The sequence below is a fragment of the Esox lucius genome, chromosome 21, assembly GCF_011004845.1.
Source record: "Esox lucius isolate fEsoLuc1 chromosome 21, fEsoLuc1.pri, whole genome shotgun sequence".
Classification (NCBI taxonomy): Eukaryota; Metazoa; Chordata; class Actinopteri; order Esociformes; family Esocidae; genus Esox; species Esox lucius.
The window spans coordinates 24,607,459-24,627,425 of NC_047589.1; the positions used below are offsets into that span (position 1 = coordinate 24,607,459).

At 43.0% G+C, this 19,967-nt stretch overlaps 1 protein-coding gene across 23 annotated transcripts in view; it reads left to right on the forward strand.

The window, feature by feature from the left end:
- LOC105019564 (LIM zinc-binding domain-containing Nebulette) overlaps positions 1–19,967 on the forward strand; it is a 72,389-nt gene that overhangs the window by 25,693 nt on the left and 26,729 nt on the right. For 5 of the 23 annotated variants that reach the window (XM_013139657.3, XM_034289268.1, XM_010885840.4 and 2 more), the window contains one exon: positions 978–1,085. In XM_013139657.3, coding sequence (XP_012995111.2) covers positions 978–1,085 — 108 coding nt within the window. Of the gene's footprint in view, positions 1–977; positions 1,086–6,019; positions 7,693–7,824; positions 7,900–9,418; positions 9,488–9,794; positions 9,897–10,578; positions 10,690–11,010; positions 11,122–11,300; positions 11,412–11,628; positions 11,740–12,927; positions 13,036–13,127; positions 13,239–14,289; positions 14,401–14,913; positions 15,022–15,280; positions 15,392–15,484; positions 15,596–15,804; positions 15,916–16,067; positions 16,179–16,315; positions 16,427–16,546; positions 16,658–16,927; positions 17,036–17,246; positions 17,358–17,710; positions 17,816–18,182; positions 18,294–18,502; positions 18,614–18,774; positions 18,886–19,062; positions 19,174–19,520; positions 19,629–19,804; positions 19,916–19,967 lie in introns of those variants that run through there. The other 18 variants (XM_034289249.1, XM_034289251.1, XM_034289255.1 and 15 more) reach the window with 15 other exon arrangements.

Sequence of the window (19,967 nt, forward strand, 5' to 3'; positions counted from 1 at the left end):
TTTGACAGTCTAATGAGATGAGTCATGTATCATGTGTTAAGCCTTACATAACAGCAGCTTAGTCCTGGGATAATATGTCATGAATGCTGAAGTATACAATATTATCAACGATAGGCTACTTTTTTGTGAAAATCTGCTGTGATGGTGACAATAAAGTGTAAGGTTTACACATTTCAATATGGTAGGCCTCGGTAGTTCCTATTATTTAATTGTGCTGCTTGATTATCTCTTTTGATCTACTCCGTCCATTTTTGTTCATGATGTGTAATGTGCTGCAATCAAATTGCCCCTCTGGGATAATAATGTTCTATTGAATCAAGTTGAGGCTCCACTCTACAAAGCATTTGCTTCAGCAATTAGTAGTTTCCTGACGAACCTCTCTGGCATTGTTCTGATGAGCGATCTGTTGTAGATGTGCCCATGACAAAGTACAGTTTTTCTGCACAATAGGATAACAGATAATCAAGTCACCAACCAGCTGTCAGACTGTTGTGCCACAGCTTATGCCACATTCATGTGGTTGAGGGAAACGGGGGAACAACTTGGCTGAATAAGAGGGAGCTCAGAAGGAACACAAGAACGTCATGACACCGGACCTTATTGAGATAGAGCCTAGCCAGATAAGCTACAGAGTACATGCAGCGAACGTTATCCAATGTCTGTGGTAAAATAAATACATTTTAAAAGGTGTCAGGACAGTGTCTCCGACACCACCTTTTCGTACAAATAAACGGCATTAAGGGTAGACAATTATCGCTAACAAATTCTAGAGTTCAGTTAATTCATTTGTTAAACTGCCGATTCAGTGATGCGTGGCGCCGGTGTTCAGCCATTTAGATAGATTGGTTTCATGAGTAGGATGACTATGTTTTTTTGTTTTTTTTTTACTTCTCATGAAGAGTTGCAAGGATATTTACCCTCATTTATTATTTCATTTTGAGCTGCCTTTGAAATCTCATCCGTGTTTCCGGTTTCAGGTGAAGTACAAGAAGGACTTTGAGGACAGCAAAGGAAAAGGCTTCAGCATTGTGTCGGACACCCCAGAGCTGCAGAGACTGAGGAAGACACAGGAGCAGATCAGTAATGTACGCTTCCGCAAGGTCACTTCCTCTGATCCCCTTGGTCACCATGGTTACCCCTCCTTCTTCTTCCTGTCCTTGTGTTGCCTGGTCACGCCCTTGGCCTTCGCTGGATGTGTGGGTGTCTTGTTTGTACTGCTGTGGGGAGACTGTCGATGTTGCGTAATGTGGAAAAATGGAGGGGTTTATGTTTGTGTGTATGTTTGTGTGTGTGAGAGAGAGAGCGAGACATTGGGAGAGAGAGGGAGAAAGAGTGGGAGAGAGAGGGAAAAAGGGTAGTACGAATTGGAAGACTACTAGGAAGTGGAGCGTGAAAGCTAGACGAGTGTTTGAATTGGAGGTGCATTTTGGTCACTGGGCAAACTCATGAGTTCACACAACACACACACACACACAACCCAGTCTCCTGGGTGTATTTCTTTTGTTACACACAAATCATGCCTCTGTATCACCGACAATGTTGAGATAATACAGAAGGGCTCTGCACCGACCCTTTCAGGAGACACACACACATACACACACACACACATACACATACACACACACACACACACACACACATACATACACACACACACACACACACACATACACACACACTATAGTTCAGGTAAGAGCTCAAGAGGCCTTCACGCTGGCTGCCTCAATTTATGTTGACGCCAGTGAACAACCCCATCGTATCCGTCCAATCAAGATTGTGCAGAGGACAAATGAGTTCAACTCTGCTATCAGGTAAGAAATCTCAAGTGCTTCAGTCACCTTGCCCGCATCTCTGTAATCTAATGTGGCTTCCTTTTATCGTCTCCTATCCTTCATCTGCAATCCGATCTGTTACGTAAGATTGTGTGGGTGAAGCCAAATGATGGATTCCTTCCAGAGAGCGCCTTTCTGCTGTCAAGCATTCTCACATCGTCGCAAAGGAAAGCAGACGAGGAGAGGACGGCACTTTAGAACGGCGTTCCACTGTAAGTACAGCCCACTGTGACTCCTGTCAGCGCTGCATGTGCCGTCACCTGTACATGGTCGTCTCTGGTCATGCAGGGGGATGGACACGGTTCTGTGCGCCGTCCCGGACGTGACCCCGCATCTGATCCATTTAGGCGAGTCCACTCCAGTGCCCTTCCCCCTCCCGGGGGTCCAACTCGCCTGACTGTGAACTGGCATTATTCCACTGTGTAAACACACCGGGGAAACCAGTACGGTAGCTGCGTGTACCTCTAACGGACACATGGGATTGTGCCGTGTGGGGGTCGTTTCAAGATGGACGCCTGGTTCTGTTGTTGACTGCGGAGACCGGAGGAGACCGGAGGAGAGGGAGGAGACCGGAGGAGAGGGAGGAGAGGGAGTAGAGGATGGGAGAGGCACGGAATGTCAGTGCTCATGTGTGGACGTGCAGTATACTAATTACTCAAACTTTCTCAAAACAAACCTTAAATTTAAATATACTTCATGTAAAAAAAAAAAAATATGTTTATTGTTATCTTAATGTGTTACGTTTGAAGCTGTTTCTGGTTTGATTTAATTGTACTCTTCAGGTATAGGTTTTTAATAGCAAATCCCCATCACAAGGCTATTGGGAGTTTGCATAGTTTTTCAACGAGCACATATCTAGAAATCTACCCCCTTCAATATCCACCAGATCCTCTTGTGTCATCGTTGCACTATTGGCAGGTTTAGTCTGACAGGAGGAGTAAATGAAATCTGCAGGAGAATGAGACATCTCTGTCTATGATAATACTAGGTAGCTGCTAATGCTAGTTTAGCCTCAAGCTTAGCTGCTAATGCTAGTTTAGCCTCAAGCTTAGCTGCTAAAGCTAGTTTATTGATCTACAATAACACTGAACAAAAGAATAGTGTCCTGTTTGACTTGTAACTGAATTGCATGGAACCCGAGACCAAATCCCTTTTTCTGCATCACAGCTAATCTAAATCTAAGAATACACTGCCGCGGTCCCCCTAAAATATACATTCAGCCCCCACCCATACCGTGCCAGCCCAAATGCTCTTGTGTGGCTTTTAACCACATCAGGGTCATCACAGACTCTGTTTAGCAGCACCATGCCTACCAGCTTTGCCCTGTTATCAAACCTACATCACGTGCAACAACATGCACAGAGCTATTCATAATACCGGCCCTCCCTCCCGCACGCGACGTAAACGCTATCATACATACACACATGTGATGGTTGTTGCGGCGCTATCCCTTGGAGGGGAGCTAGTCTCATGCTGAAAGCTGCGTGTTTCCGGTGTACCCCAGTGTACCTCGGCTGTCACTCCGAACACTCCCTGGCCTTTACTCTCCTGTCGCCCTCAGCAACTGTTTTGCGTTGTGGCATTAAGGACAAGATTTTGAAAGGAGAAAGTAAGTCCCTTATAGGGTCACCCATGAGAATTTGGGATGGATCAATTGTGAATAAATGCATATTTGCTGTCGTTAGTGTCAAGACAGAAACCCTGTTCGCTCACTGTGAATCGGAGATTGAACTTCTCACACCCCCTTGTCAGTGGACGGCCAATAGCAAGGCAGCATATTCTTCCTGGTGCTGATGGATTTACAGCACAGGCAGGCCAGATGAAGTACAGCCTTGACCGTGTAATTGGACCTCGCTGATATATGTTTTTAATTTCTCTCAGAGGTTGACAGATTTTCAGAGGGGACATAATGATGGGTCAAAACTTTTGATCCCTGGGGTTTTGGCTGTTTGAATGTCTCCCCTCTGAAAGGGTTGAGCCAATGCAGCAGCCAGATGGCTGCCCTATTTAGCCAGCATCTGACGCCCCTCTAAACAGCTAACCCCAACCCGTTTAGCTCATCCTACTCCGTGGACCCAAACCCTCTCACTCCACAACGTACAATCAAGACCAGCCTGTTCAAATAGTACCGCTTTCCTCCAAACACTTGGAGCATTTGATTGAGCTGGCCTGCAGATGCGTGTGGTTTGTACTATTTCGCGGGTTCAACTGGGCTGGGAAAGCTTGTTCCGGCTCAGCTAAAGTGTTCATAGTAAACACTGATTGAACACTGATTGAAGCTCTTGTGCACTTATGACGACTGCGTATACTACAACATTACAGAAACCATGTTACCTCAAATGTATAATCCGCAGTGTTTTGGAAAGGAAAAGCATTCCCGATTGACTGTCGGTGTGGTCCTCATCTATCTTTGGAATAAGATGTGTTGCAGGATAATCCCGATAAAGGCCTTCTACTGCCCAAACCTAGAGAGCTGCTAAAATACCTTCTCCTTCATAGGACTACAACTCAACTGATTCATGGTCACATTGCCATTGTCTTTACTGGACAGAGACAGGCTTAGTTCACAGCACACTCAACTGCAAATTAATATTGATGGATTGGCAATATCGTCCCAGATGACCTTTTCAGAGAGCCGTGGCAGGGTTCTGAAAGGCTGTTGCTGTTACACTGGCCAATGGTAACACATGTCAGTGATTATATTTTGTCCACAGGAACAACCTTGCCTGTGTCAAGTGTAAAATCAAACTTTATTTACTGTGTACATTTCTTACAACAAATTTAGGTGCTTTGAAAACCAAAATAAATTCCAAAAAACCTTCGCTCTGATTGCAGAGTAAATGGGAATGTGCTGATTGCAGAGTAGCAGTTGTGGCGAGGTGGTTGGAGATGAGGGGCAGATGGGGGTGACTGATGGTGATTTCAGGCAGAAAAACATAACCCTGTACTTAGTTATTCTGTCTGCGTATGAGTTCAATCAAAGAAATTTGAAACAAGAAAAACGCCTTTATATATTGCCTTTGCATCACATGACGAACAACATTGCATTTCTTTTCAGTCTTTCTGTGATTTAACAGACTACTATCCAGTGTGAGTGATCAGGGTGAACTGCCATGATAGTGGACAGTATGGCAGATTTTTCACCTGGTTTGCCCTGGGATTCTGGGATTCTTTCCAGCATCCTTTTACTGATCAGATGCTCTAACTATAAACTATAATCCGCATATAAACTACCACCCTGTTTCTTTTTTCTAAATCTCTTAACGCCTAACTTACATAAAATGTCACATTTGGTTCATTCTCAGTTCCTTTCAGCTGAACCAGCTAAACCCTGATGTTCAGCTGCACAATAAAACAAGAACTGTGCAACAGTTGCCACGGTCCTCGCATAAAAACTCTGTACTTCTGACAAAAGTCGGTTACGCCCCAATCACATGATTTCACTTGACCAAATCACTGCACACGAACAAAGCACCAATGGCAGCCTATTCCTGGCAGCCTGTGATCGTGGCGACGGAGAGACAGGAGTTCAATAATAAGCCGACGGTACAAGCCAAGACAATGTCAGTTGAAGGGGCATTCAGAGTGTAGCGCTGAGTGTCCCTTTTCTCCGCTGTTCTGACTGAACTTATTATTCTGGGCTTATTAAAAGAAGCCTATTAAGTTAACACAGTATTAATGGCCGGGTGCTCTTTCACTCTCCCCTCAAGCTATATTTACAGTGAGGGCTCTATTGTGTTGAGGCAGATAAAAGGTGAGGGCTCTGCTAGCGCAGCTTGGCTCGGCACCTTCGAGATAAGAGCCGAAGCACATGACTGCATGTAGTAAGAATAGGGTCTTTATCTTACTTCCCTTTGCCTTTCCCTCTGCCAGTGGGGACCGCGTACATTGTGCTAGAGCTTTAGACTGGCAAAAGGCCCTGTCGAGGCACGTCATCTACTATTCAAACACGGACATTCTTCACATTATAGTGTTCATGTGTTGTGCATTTGGTCACAGTGTCTCTGACTCTTATGCTCTGGTACGTTTCCCGTCCGACCCAATAGCAGGACGTCAGTGATGTGCAGTTCCCAAACCAGTTCCAGTTCCAGTACCACTTCCTGTACCAATTCCAGTACCAGTTCCCATACCAGTTCCTGTACCAGTACCAGTTCCCATACCAGTTCCTGTACCAGTACCAGTTCCCATACCAGTTCCTGTACCAGTACCTGTTCCCATACCAGTTCCCATACCAGTTCCTGTACCAGTTCCCGTGCTAGGCCGTGATGCCATTCAGGATGCTCTTGATGGTGCAGCAGATGTTTTTTGACTAAACCCGGGGTGGCATTCCACATATCTCCAGTCACCTTTAGGAGTGAAGTTAATGTTGCACCCTCTTGACAACACGGGCAGCACTGATGGTCCATGACAAATCCTCGGGTTATGTGGACCCTGCTGACTCTCTGTTGCAGCACTGTTGATGTGCATTATGCCCGGTTCCCTGTGTTGCTTGACACTGACAATCATCTAATTTGTTTTGCTGATCTTACGGTGGATGATGTTGTCAGCCTCGACTCGAGTGTAGAATGTGTTGAGCTTGTCTGGCAAGGAGGAGTCAGTAAGCATCATACGTCTAATTCTGCCTCTAATGTGGTCTGTAATGGGCCGCATGAGTTGTTGAACAATACAGTAGATTTAACCTTACATAATAACATACCTCTTACTACTTGAGTCACTAGGATGTAAAGCTTTCTGTTATTCTTGCCTCACAAGTGTTGAAAACTCACCCGGAATGAGTCAATCCTCAAGTTGAATAGTCCATCCTCAAGTTGAATAGTCCATCCTCAAGCTGAAACTGTACAGCTTTCTTTGTGCCATACCAACACTAGATATAATAAGCACAGAAAACACCCCTCTACATTCAGGGCAACATTTTGGTAATAGCACTTTTTAAATTAGGGAGATTGAATGAATTCTGTCTCAAGTTCAACAACCAGCTGTTTGGGCACAGCATGGGAGGATGGGAGCTTTATTGTCTTAAAGTCAGGCCAGTGAGGTTTTTTGTGAGACCACATCAAAGCTTAAGGAGTATGTTGACTTTTTGGACTTGTGCTTGTTATCTCAACAAATAGATTTCGGATGGGGACATTCTTTCCAGTGTGCGACACCTTTTCTGAAACTCCTCGCCTGCCCATCTCTGGCCCTCTGAATCACATACATGGCATCACCAACGATAACACGGCAAGTGGGGTCTATATTTGGAAAGCGGGACAGATAAGGGGTACCGAGTATAGGCATCAGGAAGAGTTGAGCCAGAAAACAAAAGGCATCCAGAACAGGGTTTCAACACTCTTAGGCTGGTCATATTCCATTACCATGCAAAACATATCTTTTACGTGTTTTACTTTACTTGCCTGACTGGAAAGTCACATACCTGGACAAAATGTCAATGGAAATGGTCACCTCGATGGAAGAAATATCAACGGAAAGGGTCTCCTTGATGGAAGAAACATCAGAGAGAACAGTCACCTCGATGGAAGAAACGTCTGAGAAAACTGCCTCTACGACAGAAGAAACATCTGAGAAAATGGTCACCTCGATGGAAGAAATATCGACGGAAAGGGTCACCTTGATGGATGGAACATTGGAAAAAACAGTCTCCTTGATGGAAGAAACGTCTGAGAAAATGGTCAACTTGATGGGAGAAGCGTCAGAGAGAACAGTTAGCCCGACAGAAGTGGTGTCAGGCAAAATGCATTCTGGGGAAACCGAGGCGGTCGAACGTAGCACAGGAAGAGTCACTTGGATGGAAGGAACGTCGGAGGAACCGGTACCTGGAGAAGCAACCGTCACCAACTGTGGCACAGGAGGAGAAACCGAGGTGAGAATGCCGGCTGGCACAGCCCCGGCATGGGTGTCTTTCCCATGACCTTGGCACATGACTGGCACGTTTCTCTAAAGCTGTGGGGGGATTTATAAAAAATTTAGCTGTGTGCTTTGTTCTTTCTGTCAGGAGTCGGCTGCTGAGCTGAATTCGCACATACCCAGTTTGGAAGTTGCCAGGAGGTGCAGTGTTCTGGCGAGCGACGTAAGTAGGATTCATCCTGTGTGTTCTCTAATACAGCCCGTTGTTGTAGCAGGAGGTTATGGCAGGATTCACTGCAGTGTCCAGTAATTGGTTGCAGCCACCTGTAAAGGATTTGGAGGAAAGCCCTTTGGGGGATTTGGACATGCCGACACCACAGCACCACAGATGAAGAGGCTTGTTGCCCAATCTGGGGATAATTAATCTGAAATGAAAGGGTGGAGCATTTTCTGTGCTCAACACTCCTAGGTTAGAGAGATTACTACAGAAGAAGCCAAGCTCAAAAACAGGTGAGCCTAGAGGTGTCCTAATGTACATCGCACGCCATACTGTACATGGGCCGTTATCAAAAGAGACCAAAAGCACATGAGAACCAAACTAGCGCATCGTCAAGATTAGAGCATAATTTTTTGGACAGTCCTCTCTGTACTACTGCTCAGAATCAGTAACCATGGTGATATGATTCTTTTAATGAAATTAGTTCTTTATGGCTGACAGAGTGAAGGAAGGACATTTTGGGCTACCCGCCAATTAGACAAGAAGACAGAGATGTACTGAAGCGGGCAGCTATTTTGGACTTCCGCTGCTTATCATTCAGAAATCTCCATCCCCTCATTTGTACTCTGGTCATTACGGAGAACAGATGTGAGGATGGAAAGACCGGTGAGAGAGGTTTGCAACTTTTAGTATGAAGGTTTCCTCGTTATCTCTCAACATAATAAGCCCTTGTTTTTTGGCACCATGAATGTGCAGTGTTGCTAAGGATCCTTTTGTGTTGCAGAACAGTTGTCCTAAAGTGCTCTCTCATTATGTCAACCCACTGCTACATTGAGATGTGTAACCTTTAAGAACTGGTGGCCATGTTGTTTAACAGAAGAGGAGAGGTTCAATCTGGCTATTTGAATGCTTTTGGCAGGAAGAAAGACATTGTAGGACATTATTGCTGGATGATAAGAATTAACATTCAGACACTGCAGTATATTGCTTCAGCATTACTATATTCTATTTCATGTTCATTGAGAGTGTACATTCCTCTCTTGTCAGCTCCTGAGTCCCCAGATTTTATAAAATGAGAAAACCTATTGGACAAGTTTCAGAGGATTTTTTAATGCCATCTAGCAATGTCCTAACGGAAAATCATTGATATGCTGAATCTCCCTGATTAACAGTTGGCTGGCTGAGTTTTTGTTCCCTACATTCTCATTCTAACCTTGAAAACAAAAAAACGTGAATAACTAGGACGTCCCCCAGAACGTCAGGGGGTCAGGTTGTGGTCCTCCGGGTGTCCTGAGAATGTCCCCTGTTTGCTGGGAATACATAATGTAGTGATCGGTTCAGTCTGACAACGAGCCAAGATGACCCCTACACTGCAGTTATCTCATTAATTAATAATGAAATCTTAGTGCATCTATGCAAAGCACCTAATTAGCGTGTGATGATGTTATCTAGGACTATTATGAGGCCCAACATGTCACTGGACCACCTTCAAATTGTATCCCTGTGTACTCTGTTCCCCTGTCAGGCGTCTGCTGCTAAGCCTGTTCTCCCGGAACCCGGCTTCGCCAGGAGGTGCAGCGTTCTGGCAAGCAACGTAAGTAGGATTCATCTGGTCTGTTCTCTAACACCGCCTGTTGTTGTTTGTGGGAGGTTGTGGAAGGATTCACTGCACTCCCCAGCAATAGATTGTAACCACCTGTGAATGGCTTGGACTGGAGAGATGTACCCATCCTCTCCTTTTTTCTTTCTGTGTAGCAGAGACGCTGAAAGGATGTGCCTTGATGGCATGACACCATGTTATTGAAATAACAGCGTCCATTGAGTTAGGTGGGCAGTGGTGGCCCTAAAATATACAAAAGAGCAAAACACCACGCTTATTTTCTTCCTGCTATATCCTGCAGGTGAAGTACAAGGAGGACTATGAGAAATCCAAAGCTCACAACCTCTATGTTCCTGATGCTGATTTTCAACATGCTAAAAACGTCAGCTCCTTCATTTCAGAGGTCGGTTGTGTGTTCATGTCAGTCTCTTCTACGTATCTCAGTTGGGTACATAGTATAGCTGTAGACACAACACATTCCTCAGCACTTGGCTTTGGAGTGGTGTGTTCTTGTTGCTCTGCTCGTGGGTCGACCATCGTTTAGATTGCCCTCCGAGCCTAATGACACTAGTTCCACTCCTGTCAAGACACAGATATACAGTGACTCGCTGATATACTAATGCATTATGCACATAAGCAGACACACACACACACATACACACACACACAGGTTATAACATCCTAACTCAGGAGGGAGATGCATGCAGGATGCTGCAGAATAGTTAACTGTGCATCAGTCTTCAACACTGATGCATTCCCCTAAACCTCTCACATGCTTAGCAGATTCAGACAGTTACAGGGTTTACTTTGAAAAAAACATGTAAGGGTCTTTTAAAGATGGACTGTTGAAAAAAGCAAGGTTTTTATTTCATTTGTACCAATGGCCGGGAATTATAAATACAGTAATCTGATTTGTTGCCTATTTGTTAAATTTTTTACACCTGACGATTGGTGGATTTAGTCATTGAACACAATGCTTATAAACTATGAAACACTGGTATATTCGCTGTAGGGGGTGGACATTTTTCTTATCGTAGATGCTAGACGATTACCTTTACCTTCATTATGTCCCTGTCATGTTTTAGACAAAGTACAAGGAGGAGGGGAAGTTGGAAACGTCCATGTCTCTTCACTCAGTGCTTCCAGAAACAATGGCCACCCAGCATGCCAGAGAAGCCTCTGAGCTACAGAGTGAGGTAGTGAGATCACACCAAATGTTTTTTCTGACTCATACACTCAAAGAGCCCCTAAACAGTGTAAATGCTCGGCCACATAGCATTATCAACTCGATTCTAAATTCACCTTTCACAGTCACTGTAAAGCAGGATGTTCTACATAATAGTTTTACACTAAAGGACTTACCTGGCTTGCATTTCTTTGAATAGTTTAAGTGGATAAATGATTAATTCCACCACAGAAATCTGCCTCAAAAATTTAGATGAATAACATTATAACACATATTAGTACAATAAGGTTATAGTACATATTAGTACAATACCAACAATGTCTTTGTTCAGGTCAGGTATCGAGAGAATGCAAAGGCAGAGAGATCCACTTCCTTCTACTCACTGCTCCCAGAGACCCTAGAGACTCAGTTGGCGAAAGAGCATACAGATATGCTGAGTGAGGTGAGAGCTTTTTCCAATCTGACGCCATTTGGCAATGTTGAGGATGAGTCGCATCCAAATGTGATATCATCCATTCTGGTGGCAAGCACATCAACCATAATACCACAGAGAATAATTCTCTTGGCACTGGTCTCATAATGTGCACCTGAAAAACGACCGATAACTTGTTTCTATTCTAGAGAATGTACAGGGAGGAGGGGAAAAGGGAGATTTCCAACAGCCTGTATTCGTCAATTCAAGACACCCCTGAGATGCAGCTCTCTAAAACAGTCAAGGAGTTCCAGAGTGAGGTATGACACTCCTTCCACTTCCTCCTCCTCTTGGGGTCATTCTGTCATGGCTGACAGACGCAAGTCCCAGGGTGCCCTGCTTCCCATGTGTGATGGCCACAGACCTGTTAGTTAGTTGAATACCAGCCAGTATGCAGCTCGAACCCTGTGGGGGTCCCGGAGCACAGTGACAGTCAGGCTGTAGGAACCGACGGTTGCCATTTGTCTTGTGTTGCAGACCAAGTACCGTGAGGCTGGGAAGAGGAGGCTCTCTACCTCTGCGTACTGCCTGCTCCCGGAGACCATAGAGATTCAGCATGCTAAAGAGGCCTCCCAGCTACAGAGTGAGGTATACCGACCTCACTCCACTGGACTCATTTACTAAACAGGAAGAGACAACACTGACAAAGGGAGACAAGGCGTATTATGATGAAAGATAAGGCCTAGTGCAGCCTGACCGAGCAGTGGGAAGAAAGCTGTCTACTCTTCAAACGGGCATGGTTAGTGTGATCCCTGCCTAAAACCAGAGAAAGAATAACACTGATAGTCTCGTTATCATGGCACCTGTCCGTGGGTGGGATATATTAGGCAGCAAGTGAACATGCTGTCCTCAGAGTTGATCTGTCAGAAGCAGGAATAATGGGCAAGCGTAAGGATCTGAGCACCTTTGACAAGAGCCAAATTGTGATGGCTAGATGACTGGGTCATGGGCAGCCAATATTGATTGATGCACATGGGGAGCGAAGGCTGGCCCATGTGGTCCGATACAACAGATGAGCCACTGTAAATCAAATTGCTTAATAAGTGAATACTGGTACGATAGAAAGGTGTCAGAACACCTTGTTGCCTATTGGGCTGCGTAGCCACAGACCAGTCAGGGTGCCCATGCTGACCCCTGTCCACTGCCGAAAACGCCTACAATGGGCACGTGCGCATCAGAACTGGACCCCGGGGCAATGGAAGAAGGTGGCCTGGTCTGATGAATCACGTGGATGGCACCAGGATGCACTATGGGAAGAAGGCAAGCCGGCGGAGGCAGTGCGATTCTTTGGCAATGTTTTTTGGGCCATTCCTGTGGATGTTTCTTTGACATGTGCACCCTTTCATGGCAACGGTATTCCCTAATGGCTTTGGCCTCAGCAGGGTAATGTGTCCTGCCACAAAGCAAAATTCAAGGTGTTGACTTGGCCTCCAAATTGCCCAGATCTCAATTCAATCAAGCATCTGTGGTATGTCCAGGACAAACAAGTCCGATCTATAGAGGCCCCACCTCGCCACTTACAGGACTTAAAGGATCTGCTGCTAAAGTCTTGGTGCCAGATACCACAGCACACCATCAGAGATCTAGTGGCCATGCCTCGACGGGTCAGGGCTGTTTTGGGAGAAAAAGGGGGACCTACACAATATTAGAATGGTGGTCATAATGTTACGGCTGATCGATGTGTGTAGTGAAACATTGAACATGAATTTATTGGAATATGGAATTGTATTGGAATGTTGTAATTATTTGTTTGTTTTATTTTATCTCCCTTGTCAGATAAAATACAAAGAAGAAAGCAAAGGTCCTCAGTCATCACTCTACTCCCAACTTACATGGACCCCAGAGATGCAGTTTGCCAAAAACACGAGTGAAATGCTGAGCGAGGTACAGGATGTATTCACTGGTAAAATTGGGGAAGCCTGCTTATTGTCTTGGTCCAGGTTTCATTGGTGGAATTTTTCTCTGTCATCCCCCAGAACAAATACAAGGATAGTGGCAGAAGGGACACCTCCAGTTCCATTTATTCTCATCTCCAGGAGACCAGTGAAACCCAGTTCGCTAAAGCCATGTCAGAACTTCAGAGTGAGGTACAGACATCAACTACACAGTGACGTTTTTGTTAATGCTTTACTTGACAGTTGTTACCTGGTTATAAACTGAATGGTTTGAATCCAGAATGGCTGTGGTATATGGCTGTAGTATATTGACTGATAACCGTGGTATATGGCTGATAGCCGTGGTATATGACTGATAGCCGTGGTATATTGACTGATAGCCATAGTATATTGACTGATAGCCGTGGTATATGACTGATAGCCGTGGTATATGACTGATAGCCATGCTATATTGACTGATAGCCGTGGTATATTGACTGATAGCCGTGGTATATTGACTGATAGCCATGCTATATTGACTGATAGCCGTGGTATATTGACTGATAGCCGTGGTATATGACTGAAAGCCGTGGTATATTGACGGATAGAAATGGCATATGACTGATTGCCATGGTATATTGACTGTTAGCTATGGTATATGATTAAAAGCTGTGGTATATGACTGATGGCCATGGTATATGACTGATGGCTGTGGTATATGACTGAAAGCCGTGGTATATGACTGATAGTCGTGGTATATTTGACTGATAGCTGTGGTATATGACCGATAGCCGTGGTGTATGACCGATAGCCGTGGTGTATGACCGATAGCCGTGGTATATGACCGATAGCCGTGGTATATGACCGATAGCCGTGGTATATGACCGATAGCCGTGGTGTATGACCGATAGCCGTGCTATATGACCGATAGCCGTGGTATATGACTGATAGCTGTGGTATTATGACTGATAGCTTTGGTACTCTGCAAGGTGTCGTGCCTAAGAACAGCTCTTAACCGTGTTATATTGGCCATTTTGCGTACATAACCCATGCATACAGCATTCATAAGTTGTGACATAAGCATTTCATACATTTATAAATGAGAGCATTATCAAACTACTGTTGTTTTTATTTGTCTTATAATAGCACTATTGTGTAGTTCTTACATAGGTACCTTTAAATGTCTGATCTCTGAAATGTACCCTTGACTTCTATTTCAACGTCTTTTTCAATGTGCTCTGTGTATTTTTATTGTTTTGGTCAGACGAAGTACAAAGAAGCGGGAAAGAAGGGAGCCTCTAGTTCTCTCTATTCCACCTTACCAGAGACTTTGGACACAGTTCATGCCAAAGACGTTGCCCAGATCCTTAGCGAGGTACTTAATTTTTTTGTTTGTAGGGCATTTTAGCAACATCTTTTCCCTGATAATACAGGAAAAATTTGTCAACCGAGCATTACAACAAAAAACAGAAGGATTTGTTTTTTTATTGAATGTCTTGATGAGTGCCCCGATATCCATAGATGCTTTGCAGAATATACAGTCACCCAGTCATTAAGTCATAAATTCAACAAACTATCTGGTTACGGTTAGAATAAAGGTTAATGTTCGGATAAGGGTTAAGATTAGGATTGGGGTTAAGGTTAGGATTGGGGTTAAGGTTAGGATTGGGGTTAAGGTTAGGATTGGGGTTAAGGTTAGGATTGGGGTTAAGGTTAGGATTGGGGTTAAGGTTAGGATTGGGGTTAAGGTTAAGGTTTGTAGATAGATACAAATGTGACTGACAGTCTGTGAATCTACACATGGACACCGAGACTCTCCAAATAAAGTGTCGAAAATTAATCTTTATCCTTGTAGATTATTCAAGAAATGTATTTAAATATTTTGTAGATAAAGTATAAAGAAGATCGGAAAGAGAACTCCTCCAGCCTTTATTCTCTGCTCCCGGAGACGCCAGAGACTCAGTTTGCAAAAGAGGTCTCAGATTTCCAGAGTGAGGTAACTTCAAAGCTTATTAGACCTGTGACTCATAGAAATGAGTCACTCTCAGATATGACTCACTGATTAAAACAGTTTTTTGTAACCCTTCGCAATACAGTACATTTTTATTATGAATATACAGTTTGAATATGCTCATACATTCTACATTATAAGTCATACATGTTTAGAAAATATTAAATTGTTTATGAAGTGTTACAGAATTTATTCATCAACGCTGTCACATAGAAAATACATATTTCCTTGTCTCCACGTTTAGCACAAGTATAAAGAAGAGGGAAAGCAGACAATTTCGAAAAGCCTCTACTCTCTGCTACCTGAGACCACAGATATCCAGTTGGCCAAGCAGATGTCTGAAATACTGAGCGAGGTGAGCATTCATGTAAAACCAAATCAGCATTTTTTTTGTTAAAAAATTTGACCATAAAGAATATGAGTTCATAATGTTCTTGTGGTATTGCAGACCAAGTACAAGGAAGCAGGCAAAAAGCAGGTGTCTACATCATTGTACTCTTTGCTACCAGAGACCAAGGACATCCAGCATGCCAAGGAAGCATCACAGTTACAGAGTGAGGTATGTTGCATGTTCATGGCATTTTTTACCATAGTTCATTTGGCCTTACCAGTCCATGACTCTCATGTAAAGGTAGCAGAAAGACAAGTGGTTAGAGCATCCGACCAGTAACTGAAAGGTTGCCGGATCAAATCCCAAAGTCAGCAAGGTACAAAGTGTTGTTCTTTTCTTGAGTAAGACAATTTATTCTGTGACTGGTATGTTTTCAGATCAAATACAAGGAGTGTGGAAAGAAGGACATTTCAGCATCCCTGTACTCTGTACTCCCAGAAACCACAGACATCCAGTTTGCCAGAGAAATGACGGAAATGCAGAGCGAGGTGCCTGGACATTTAGTTGAACATTCTGTGTTTGGCTACAATAGTGTATTTATTGAGAATCACTACCATTTATCAGCATCAATTGAAGTCTGTAGTTTAAAGAAACCAAGCAGCCAGACACATTATACATCGTAATCCTTTCTTTTTTCCAGAATAAATACAAAGAAGAAGGAAAAAGGCGTATCTCCACGTGTGTTTACTCTCAGCTACCAGAAACCCCCGAGACTCAGTTTGTCAAAGCCGTATCTGAACTCCAGAGTGAGGTGAGTATTTGGGATTCCTATCACGAAATGTTCCATGTGTCTGTCCCGTTTGCCCATCAAAACTATTTGGATCCTTAAGGAAAGTCATTGTAATTAAATACTAAATGACATGCTGAATCTGTTTGCTCGCAATTCAGATGAAATACAAAGAAAGTGGAAAGAAGCAAGTATCCAGCTCTCTCTACTCCACTTTACCAGAAACACTGGAGACCCAGCATGCCAAAGAGGCATCTCTGCTTCAGAGTGAGGTGGAGAATATAACTGTTCTTTCCAGCTCTTAGCATTATTTACTATTGAGCGTGTACAAAGAAAAGGTACAATGGTGTTTGTTGAACAAATATTTGCATTTGATGTTTCTGTCATTCCAGCTGAAGTACAAGGAAGGACTGAAAAAGAACTTGTCCTCCAGTGTTTATTCTACTCTGCCCGAAACTATTGATACTCTTTTTGCAAAACGACAGTCAGCTATGCGGAGCCAGGTAAAGGGAACTGTTAGAAAAGACTTCTCAACATGAACATTGTATATTCTTACCGAATGACTACAAAAAAATGCAATTAATGATTTTTTAAAAATCTGAGTATGATATCTGGTATATAATAATAATAAGCATTGAGGCTACTGTATTGCCAAATATTTTCACATTCATCCAAACAACAACAATTAATCTTTCTGGTGAGCATACCAATTAGTGGTATTTGGTAATCATTTAATAGATACAAATCTCTGATACAAGTCTCTTCATTTCTAGGTCAAGTATAAAGAAGATACTAAGGAGAACTCCTTCAACCTCTACTCTTTACTGCCTGAGACAACAGAAACACAGTTTGCAAAGCAGATGTCAGACATGCAGAGTGAGGTAAAAAAATTATGTTTTCCCTTACCTTACCTTTGGCTGAATACTTACCTTACAGTACAGTCTAATATAATTCTGTAAAATAAAATGCTAAATTACTTCAAATAGTAAAATTGCACGTGGACTATTGTCAAATCTGAAGACACAGAGTGATAAACATGCATTTTATCCATTTAGCTTTTCCAGTATTCATGTTAAAAAAAAAATTTTCCAGACAAAATACAAGGAATCAGGCAAAAAAGAGATATCTACATCTCTCTACTCCACCTTACCAGAGACTTTGGAGACCCAACACGCCAAAGAGGCTTCGCAGCTACAGAGTGAGGTAGGAAAATGGGCTGCCAATCGGATATCTGCAGATGACAAATCAAATTAAGAGGAAACCCATCCAGTTACTGACAAACACATCCATTATTTCAGTCTCACCTGTCAGTTTACATGTCCATCCATTGCTATGCAACCTGAGTGTTCTAAACTGAAGCTGATCTGCCTGTTTTTAATTGGTCCAGTTCCTTTTAGTATAAATTAGTCCACTATTGGAAGTTTTTCTTGGGTTTCTTGGGTAATCCATATTTTTGGATTCCAGTTTGTGCTGTTGTACAGCACCCTTTTGACTTCCATTGGTTTCCTTAAGCCCAAAGGCCCACCTTAACTCACATGCATCACTCTGTTGTCCAGCTCAAGTACAAAGATGAGAAAGTCTCCTCTGGTTCAGCCTACTCTCAGCTTCCTGAGACGATGGAGACAGTGAGAGCTCGGGAGCTCACGGAGTTGCAGAGCGAGGTAAACACCAAAGCTTGTAGCATTAACTATTGTGTTATGTTCATTCTGAAAGCATGGGCGGCTACAGGCATAAGCGACATAAATGGTTGCTTAGGGCCCCTGACCGCTATGGGGCCTCATACTGCTAGGGAGCCCTCGACTGACAGGGGAGAGGGGGCCCCAAATGAAATTTTGCATAGGGATCCCAAAAGGCTAGAGTCGGCACTGTCTGCAAGGCACTTCCATTGCCACTTCAGATGTCTTCAGAGATAAGATGGGTTCAGAGACAATCCTAGGGACTTTATTTAGATCAAAGGTCTTTGTAGAGGTACTTATTATCAATATACAAAACACTAACTTTAATACTCATCTCCCTCTATGTTTTCAGATCAAATATAAAGAGAGGGACAAAAAGAACATCTCAACATCCCTGTACTCCTTACTCCCAGAGACCACAGAGATCCACTTGGCTAGAGAAATGACAGAGCTACAGAGCAAGGTGTCTGAACATTAACTTGTACTTCCTGTTTTGACTACATTAGCGTGATGATTGTGAATCTACACCTAAAAATGGGTCAAAAGATTCTAACTTCGAAATCATAATCAGCATCAAATGAATAATAAGAAAATGTGTGTCCTAAATATCGTTTTTGAAACCAGGCAGCCATATACAGTATACTGTACATCCTATTTCTTTCCTTTTTCCAGAATAAATACAAAGAAGAAGGAAAAAGGGGTATCTCCACATGTGTCTACTCTCAGCTATCAGAAACCCCTGAGACTCAGTTTGTGAAAGCCGTATCTGAACTCCAGAGTGAGGTGAGCGTCTGGGATTCCTCACTTTTGGAAAATGTTCTTGCGTGCTTTGTTTCTGTTTGGAGCCTTTTTAGGTGATGCCATTATATGTACAGTATCTTTTGAGTACATTTTTAAATCTAGAATTTTTTGTGAAATGCTGAATCTCACTTTCCTCCATTCAGTTAAAGTACAAAGGTGCCGGGAAGAAAGAACGTTCCACTTCTCTCTACGCCACCTTACCAGAGACACTGGAGACCCAACACGCCAAGGAGGCTTCCCAGCTACAGAGTGAGGTACATGGTATAGCTATACTGGAGTCACACGATTTTCATAAGAGCTCACACATACTGTACAGTGTATATCACACTTTTAAACCGTCTCAGTGTTATTTACTATGTAGCATGGCCAAAGGAAAGGTACAGGGGTGTGTATTTAACTACAGGTTGGGTTTTATGTTTCTTTCCTTCCAGCTGAAGTACAAGGCAGGACTGAAAAAGAGCTTGTCTTCCAATGTTTATTCTACGCTGCACGAAACTATTGATACTCATTTTGCAAAACAACAGTCAGCTATGCAGAGCGAGGTAAAGGGAACTGTTTGTGGATATGAATTAGAAAAGGCTACTCGACAAGAACAATGTGCATTCTTGACGAATTGCTACAACAGCAAAAAACATAAAATTATTACAATTATTTTTATAGTTTTAAGTACTATCTCTGAAAAAAAACATGAATAATTGGCCTGAAGGCTTCTGCATTATCAGATATTTTGGGTTTGTGGTTTGGGTCAAGTGCTAGAAAATGTTTAATGTTGCCTCTATCATCTTTTGAGGGAAAACATTTTTTTTTTCTGGTGTTTGATGATACTATTGTCGGCGTAGTCACTAGGATCTCTGGTTCATAATTTGTCTCTCCATTTCTACTTTGTCAGAACAAGTATAAAGAAGATACTAAGGAGAACTCCTTCAACCTCTACTCTCTACTGCCAGAGACAGCAGAAACACAGTTTGCAAAGCAGATGTCAGACATGCAGAGTGAGGTCTGTTTACAAAATTTGATCCAGCCTTTTGTCATTACTGAATTCAGAGAGTGATAGACATTTTATCCATTTCGTTTTTTTAAATCTCCATGTACTAAAACAACTCTTATCAGAAAATACCTGTAGGTTTTTATAATACCAAAGTACCATGTGTCTTTGTTGTTGTTGTTTTACAGGCAAAATACAAAATATCAGGCAAAAAAGAGGCCTCTACATCTCTCTACTCCACCTTACCAGAGACACTGGAGACCCAGCACGCCAAAGAGGCTTCCCAGCTACAGAGTGAGGTGAGAATACAGTATACAATAACACAATATACAAGACAGTTTTTATAAAATA